Consider the following 8,789-nt stretch of genomic DNA (forward strand, 5'->3'; position numbering starts at 1 on the left):
GTCCTTTGATGTCTGTGTCCTTTGAAGTCTCAGGTTGCTGTGTTTGCATTTAAAGAAGCAGTCACTCCCTCCTGTCTTTACAGACTGACATGGTGAGGGAAGTACACTGTTACAGTGATAGGGATTTTGAGACTTTTTCAGACCTTTTATAAGGATACACCTGGCCCATGTACTCAATTCCTCCTAGGAGAGAATTCTGAAGCTCATATGCTTCTACCAACGCAGCAAAGACAGTCTCTATGCTGACAGTTTCCTGGCTGCTTCCCTGGGGCAATGCCAAATGCTCACATTCGTGTGCTTTCTCACAGATTCACGGAGACAGGTTGGCTTCTAGATGTCCCACAGGCCATCTGCAAAGGTTTAGATGCCACTGTGGAGACCTACACAGGGAGCTGTCCCTGGGGAGGGGATGTGGATGAGATGAGGGGTCCAGGGGTGAGCAGGACCACAAGCACGGTGTCTGCAATGGTTTGGGGCTCCCTGGTGGGGTCTCCATGCGGTCAGTAGGACCCATGTCCCTTGAAGAATTCTAGCCCTGGATGCTGTGCTCCTGGCCTCTCCCCACCCCCCAGCCATACAGGTGATTCCAGTGTCCTGGATAAGGGGAGAGAGAAGTGCGCTGGAAGGTGAGGACGCTGCCCTTGCTCACACACTCTTATTTTCCCCACAGGTAAAATCCTATGCTGAGGGGTCTGTCATCTTTGTGCTCTAGCAGCATGCTGTCGTGTCTCTGCTAGACTCCTGGACCCCCACAAAGATCCTCTTATCCACAAATGATGGTCAAAGTCTGCATTTATATCAGGAGAGACAGTGAGACTCCTGCCATCTTTCTGACCTCACTCTGTTATTACAGGTTTCTTCTTTGTGGATCTTTTCCTATTTTCTTGACTAATGTCTATCAATACATGTGTTTTGTTATATGCTTATCAAGAAGTCTATAGGTACACTCATAGACACTTGTAAACAAAAAAATTAAGTAGGTCCTTTGGCAAAACAAGAATTTGATATAAACCTTTGGAGTGGATAATACAGCTGAGTCTTAGAAAATTATGAACACATGGGATCTCAGCCCACTTTACTCACTGACACGGATGCATCTGGGAGGAGGAGACCAGCCACTCTCTGTGCAGGTCATTGTGTTCTGATTATTTTGAAGACTGTAGCCATAATAGCAGCGAACCCTTACTGTTTCACCCTGTACAGCTTTTCTTTCACTACTTGGGGTATATCCATTTTCCAAATTATTGAAAATACATTCTCCTAAGGATCAGAAAAATAATATGATAGAAAAAAACATAAATTTGTTAATATAGAACTTAAAAGATTAACCTTATAGAATTTAAATGTGAATGCACTAGTTTTCAAATATAATGCATAACAATAAAAATGAAAGCTACTATCACATTTGTTACAAATGAAAATCAACATTCCATATTATTTTTCTTTAGTTTATGATTAACGTATGTATAAATGATGCAGACATTCTTATAAAGTCTGTATCTCATAGGATTTACATGAAGAGCCTCTAGTAAAGGGAACATCTATTTACATGTTTGTTTTTTTTTTTCATAGAATTCATCCCTTGGCCTTACTTTTGTTACACAACACTTTACTCAGTTGTATACTTTTGTCTCTTCACTCTTTCAAAGATTTATGCATATCAACTTAAATAAGTTTACTTACTAAGGCATGGTTCTTCTGGAAACCATCCTTCTGCTGTGCAAGTCAGGTAATCCGAGGAATATAGTGAAGGAGGCACAAAATACTGATCACAGTTATAGAGAAACTGTTGATTTACACGTGCTGGAAAGTATCCACTGTATGACTGATATAGCCGTCCATGTCTTATTACTGGATAATTACAATGTTTCCCTTGGAATAAAAAAAGTAGAAATAATGTTTTACCTCATTATACAATCAAATAAGAAATTAACATTACCTCTATGAATTACATTCTTGTTCAGTTAATTACACTCACTACATTATGGTTTCTAGGAAAAGAAAAGGTGAAAAGACAGCATTCAGAATGGGAGAAAATAATAGCAAATGAAGCAACTGACAAACAACTAATCTCAAAAATATACAAGCAACTCCTGCAGCTCAATTCCAGAAAAATAAACGACCCAATCAAAAAATGAGCCAAAGAACTAAATAGACATTTCTCCAAAGAAGACCTACAGATGGCTAACAAACACATGAAAAGATGCTCAAAATCACTCATTATCAGAGAAATGCAAATCAAAACCACAATGAGGTACCATTTCATGCCAGCCAGAATGGCTGTGATCCAAAAGTCTACAAGCAATAAATGTTGGAGAGGGTGTGGAGAAAAGGGAACCCTCTTACACTGTTGGTGGGAACGCAAACTAGTACAGCCACTATGGAGAACAGTGGGGAGATTCCTTAAAAAATTGGAAATAGAACTGCCATACGATCCAGCAATCCCACTTCTGGGCATACACACTGAGGAAACCAGAACGGAAAGAGACACATGTACCCCCATGGTTCATCGAAGCACTGTTTATAATAGCCAGGACATGGAAGCAACCTAGATGGCCATCAGCAGATGAATGGATAAGAAAGCTGTGGTACATATACACAATGGAGTATTACTCAGCCATTAAAAAGAATACATTTGAATCAGTTCTAATGAGATGGATGAAACTGGAGCCTATTATACAGAGTGAAGTAAGCCAGAAAGAAAAGCACCAATACAGTATACTAATACATATATATGGAATTTAGAAAGATGGTAATGATAACCCTGTATGCAAGACAGCAAAAGAGGCACAGATGTATAGAACAGTCTTTTGAACTCTGTGGGAGAGGGAGGGGGGGATGATTTGGGAGAATGGCATTAAAAGATGTATAATATCATATAAGAAATGAACCACCAGTCCAGTTTCAGTGCAGGATACAGTATCCTTGGAGCTGGTACACTGGGATGACCCAGAGGGATGGTATGGGGAGGGATGTGGGAGGGGGATTCAGGATGGGGAACAAATGTACACCCGTGGTGGATGCATGTTGATGTATGGCAAAACCAATACAGTATTGTAAAGTAAATAATAATAATAATAAAATAAATAAAAGAAAAAAGAAAAAAAAAAGAAAATTCAGATGATTGAAGTATGCAAAGAGGTCCTTGATATTGAAGGTCAAATTATGTCTTGTGAGTCATATCATATAAAATTTGTATGTGGATTCTCTTGGTAGAAAACTATAGAGACTTATTAAATAAATTCTCCTTAAGTGCAGAAGTGCTAACCGTGGTTGACTAAATTAGCATCTTAGTCGAGAGATGAAAATACAGATTTTATCTTGTGGCTCAGCTGAATTCTTTCTCTTTCTTTTCCGTTCTCATCAGAAACCAAAATCCTGACACTTCTTCTCACACCAAGTCAATGTAGAAAGAAAACGTTTTTTTTTTTTCCCCAATTAACATTCATTACTTTAATTTTCTGTTTATTGGAAACGTGATATTCATCAGTTCAGTTCAGTTCAGTTCAGTCTCTCAGTTGTGTCCGACTCTTTGCGACCTCATGCATTGCAGCACACCAGGCCTCCCTGTCCATCACCAACTCCTGGAGTTCACTAAAACTCATGTCCATCGAGTCTCTATATATATATCGAGTCGGTGATGCCATCCAGCCATCTCCTCCTCTGCCGTCCCCTTCCCTCCTGCCCCCAATCCCTCCCAGCATCAGAATCTTTTCCAATGAGTCAGCTCTTCGCATGAGGTGGCCAAAGTACTGGAGTTTCAGCTTTAGCATCATTCCTTCCAAAGAACACCCAAAACTGATCTCCTTAAGAATGGACTGGTTGGATCTCCTTGCAGTTCAAGGGACTCTCAAGAGTCTTCTCCAACACCACAGTTCAAAAGCATCAATTCTTTGGTGCTCAGCTTTCTTCACAGTCCAACTCTCACATCCATACATGACTACTGGAAAAACCCTTAAACCACAATAATTTTCATGGATCCAATCACACAGGAAAGTAACAGTATTGTTTATCACTCAAACTAGATATTAGGCATCTTTTTCCTTGCTTGTCTAATCAGAGAAATGAACAATCAATAATTCTTAATTTCCAAATGGTTAAGATTAAGGGAAACCCTTGAATGCTTGTGTCTAATTTTAATTGGAGAATGATGCATTTTCCAGTATTTCTTACAAATATTTTAAGTGAGGCATAACATAATTACAATTTATTTTAATATATTTTGAGTAATTTTCACATATATGCTTACTAAGTGAATTATAAACTTTGAATCTTTGCATATCTTAATCCTTTTAACAAAGACTTGTCTATTATACAGTCTCATGGCCTATAGTCTGCATCTCTCATCACTAATAGATTTCCCACACTTTTTTGAAGCTTCTCTACTTTTTTTAAGTGTGAAATGCTCATTTAGTTTGATTCCTCCTAAGTAACAGTTTAGGTTTATTCCCACTACTTTGTGGAGATTAGAATAATTTCTCTTCATCCTTGAATTTTACAAATTTCACCATGTATGTCAAGATATGTGTATTTAACAATAATGCCATGTTGGGTAAGCTTGAATGTCTGTTTTTGCAGGAGTCAAGTGAAAAAGACTCAACTAACTTTGTTATTACATTGTAGAGAGATTTCAGTCCTGATTATCTGAGTTCAGATCTAGTACATTTATTCACCTCATTTTGATTGTTCAGAGAACATGAATACAGTAAAATAATCCACTGAGACTCACTTACAAAAGGTAAACAAAAAGTGCATAATTAATAATAAACATCTTTACTATCACTGGCCTGAGCTACTTTCCTCCTCTCTTTTATTTAGTCACATGTGAATCTGTATTTGTCTCTCTAACCAGATCATTTATTGAAGCTCATACAATAGTCCACTATGGTCAGAGTGGCACTGATTCTATCAGGACTCAGAACAACCTCATTCTCCTCTTACACTTCTACCAATACAAGTTCTGGTCTCATGAGCAGGCTTGGCTGTCCATCATAGTGTTGGCTCAAATTGATCTCAAAATTGATGAAAAGTATTCACTAAATTTTAAAAGTGTTTCTAGTCTTTCTGTAGTTGTGCTGCTTATTCCTATGATCCAGGCCCAGCATCTTATAGTTATCACAGCTAAATATCCCGTTATTGAGTCCAACCTCACACATGGGCATCTTTCTGAGTGATGAACCTGTCCTAATGTGGGTTCACTTTCAGTACCTCAGTATCATTCCAGGCACATCTCCTCTGCTCCATTAAACTGGTTGTTGATACAAAACAGCAATGGAGCAGGCCTGAGAACAAAATCCTGCATCTGATAATCAGCTTATTTAATGAAATTATGAATATCTGATAAACTATTTAACTGGCCAATTTCCTCATCTTGTCTACAAGAACTTTACAAGGTCCCTTGTGGGATAACTTTGCTGTGATATAAATACATTTGGGTTGATCTGCCATTTTCATAGGCTTCCCCTATGGCTCAGTGGGTAAAGAATCTACCTGTAATGCAGAAGACAAGGGAGCTGTAAGTTTGATCCCTGGGTCACTCATATTCCCTTGCAGAAGGAAGTGGCAACCCACTCCAGTAATCTTGCCTGGAGAATTCCATGGGCAGAGGAGCCTGGAGGGCTAGAATCCAAAGGGTCGCAAAGAGTTGGACATGATTGAGGGACTAAGCATGCAGGACCATTTTCATAAATCTATCTTAAACAAGATTAAATATCTTTAGTATAATTCTTATGTGGATTGAAATCTGTTTAATACTGCTAACACCTTCATTTTAAAAGAAATTAAAAAAGAAATTATGCTTTCTGTGGAGGCTTCCTCCTTCTGTCTGGGGTCACTGGCCCTGAGGAAAGCTAGCTGTCTCTCAAGCAAGATGTGGTGATGCCCAATGGTCAGATGCTGAAGCCTCCCCCAAAAGCCAGAGGAGTGAGCCAACTTGCAAGCAAATCTTCCAGCCAAGCTGAGCGTCCAGGCGACAGCAGCCCAGGTCATTACCCAGTTGCCCCCCAAACAGAGTGACGCATAAGTAGCCAACGAAGCCTTTTCCTTATTCCTGACTCACAGGAGCTCTAAGAATATGGAGGTGTATTGTCTTAAGCCAATATGTTCTCTGGAAAATTTGTTAATTAGGACTATGTATCTAATACAATGGGCATCCCAGTTGGTGCTAGTGGTAAAGAAGGAACCCGCCTGCCAATGCAGGAGACATGGAAGAGGCAGGTTCGATCCTTGGCTTTGGATGATCCCCTGGAGGAGGGCATGGTAACCCCCTCCAGTATTCTTGCCTGGAAAATCCCATGGAAAGAGAAGCCTGGTGGGCTAGATTTGATGGGGAGGCAAAGAAACAGACACGACTGAAACGACTTAGCATGCAGGCATCTACAACAATAGGTGTTAGGTGATGTGAGTTTTACTTAATGGCTTGAATCTGATATTACAATTATTTTGCATGCTAAAAATTTCATAAGTGCACCCATAAATTCTGAAAAAAACTTTGCTTAAAATATTCCAACATTTAGCTTTAAGACCACTTTTGGAAAGAGTTCAGCTGTTAATGAGAAGACAAGTGTTGCACTGGAATATCTGGTGAAGATTTGTCAGTTTCACATTTCTGTTTCATATTGTATACTCTTTCTCCTCTTGTCTGGAAATATGTCTGTAGTCTTATTCTAGTTGATTAATAAACCATCACTCATATACCTGAGAATCGGGAGAAATAATTTATGTCTGCCTGCTCCTCAGCAAGAATAATGATGATGCAGCCTTTCTTTTAAGTGATCTGGGGCCTGAGCTGCTCTTAATTGTAACACTAATGACTGGACAGGGAGCTTTATTGTGCTGTAAATGTTGTTGACGAAGAAAATTGCCTAATGGACTAAAATAACATGCAATAATTATGAGATGAATAATGCAGAGTGATGCATATTCTATTCACACCTTGAATTTCACGAGGTATCATAAAACTCATTAGAGTTTTCATTTACAAAAACTTGAAGACAAATAGATTATTAAAGAAAATGAAAGACAAAAACATTGTAATGAAGAACATATATGTTTTATATTTTGGAGTAAAATCTTTGTTTTTAATATAATTTAATTACTTATATTAATACATTTATATAATTTAATTTTTTTGCATTCTTGGCTGTTTATTTATTTTTTCATTTTATTTTTTAACTTTACAATATTTTATTGGTTTTGCCAATATATATAATTTAATTTTTGTTTTTCTTTAATTTTTATTGGAGTTGCTTTAAAATGTTGGCTTAGCTTATGCTGTACATCAAAACGAATCAGTTATATGAATATGTAACTGATTTTGGATTTCCTTTTTTTGGGGATTTCCTTCCCATTTAGGTCACCAGAGAGCATTGAGTGGAGCTGCCTATGATACACCATAAGTTCTCATTAGTTATCAATTTTATTCACAACAACCAGGACATGGAATCAACCTAAATGTCCATCAACAGAAGAATAGATGCAGAAAAAGAGGTACATATATACAATGAAATATTACTCAGCTATTAAAAGTGATGAAATTGTGCAATTTGCAGAGATGTGGAAAGACCTAGAGACTGTCACATAGAGTGCAGAAAGTCAGAAACAGAAAAATAAATATTGTATAATATTGCTTATATATGGAATCTAGAAAAATGCTACAGATGAACTTATTTGCAAACCAAACATAGAGATACAGGCATAGAGAATGGATGTATGGATACAAGGGGGCCCGAGAGTAGAGGAATGAATTGGGAGATCGAGCCTGACATGTAATAGATAACTAATGAAAGAAGTTATAAGTTTAAAAATAAAAGTGACAAGATTTTTTTTAAGGTTGTCAACATTTACATTTCTCTCTGAAAATAATTCTAAATGTGTTGGCACTACACTGGAAATTAAGACTGTATTCCACATTTTGTAAAAGGAGAATATATCTGTACCTAAGCTGGTCCTTTAAAACTAACAGTGACGTTAATGACCTTTAATAGATTTATTAAACTATAATTGCAATACAGTAAACTGAACATATTTAAAATGAGATTTGAACCTGGAAAAAATATATTTGAACCTGTAAAATTATAAAAATAACCATTGTTCTCCAAAGTTTCCTCATATTACAAGTAAGACTCTCCTAAACATTCTGGAATTATATATAATATACTTTTCTGTGACACATTTTCTATTCACATTTCCATGAGCATATTCACATGACCCCATAATCTACATAGAGTACTTTTTGCACTGTGGAACTCAGCTGACATAGAAAAGTATTCATTTTGTTTTCCCCTTTTAGGTGAATATCTGATCATTTTTCCATTAAGGTGTTCTTATGTTATCTCACAGTGCAGACTATTTCAACCAGTCGATTCAATCAGAAATACACACAAAGGAAAGTAGATAGTTATATTTAGGAGGAAGGCTGAGTGTTCACATCTGTTTCAACTTACCCTGTCCATGAGCAGTGTAAAACCACAAGGTGAGAAGGACATTGATTAACATCAACATGTTAGATTTTCCCAGTGGTACATTCACACAAATACTCCAGTTGTACTGTTTAGGGTTCAAAAATCTGCTTCCTTTGCAGTTACCTAGTGTGACTGAATTTATGCATTGCAATGAAGCTAGTTAATTAGTACCATTTAGTAAATATCAAAGTTCAAAATTTTGAAATGTCCCTAACTTGTTTCTGTTGGTAGTTTCACAATAAGTTATTGTATTCATCACCTGATATCTATGTGCACAACTTTCTGTGGCTAATATGGACTGGCTCCAAAGCCATATATCAGATACTA

The 8,789-nt window shown here is 37.3% G+C and overlaps 1 protein-coding gene across 4 annotated transcripts in view; it reads right to left on the reverse strand.

The window, feature by feature from the left end:
- LOC790886 (uncharacterized) overlaps positions 1-8,577 on the reverse strand; it is a 147,735-nt gene extending 139,158 nt beyond the window's left edge. For all 4 annotated transcript variants that reach the window (XM_059875590.1, XM_059875589.1, XM_059875591.1 and 1 more), the window contains 3 exon segments: positions 8,445-8,577; positions 1,684-1,872; positions 1,084-1,260 (listed from right to left, as the gene is read on the reverse strand). In XM_059875590.1, coding sequence (XP_059731573.1) covers positions 1,084-1,260; positions 1,684-1,872; positions 8,445-8,502 — 424 coding nt within the window. In that variant the 5' untranslated portion in view covers positions 8,503-8,577.
- Between the last annotated feature and the right edge of the window lie 212 nt (positions 8,578-8,789).

Source organism: Bos taurus, chromosome 16 (assembly GCF_002263795.3).
Source record: "Bos taurus isolate L1 Dominette 01449 registration number 42190680 breed Hereford chromosome 16, ARS-UCD2.0, whole genome shotgun sequence".
NCBI classification, from domain to species: domain Eukaryota; kingdom Metazoa; phylum Chordata; class Mammalia; order Artiodactyla; family Bovidae; genus Bos; species Bos taurus.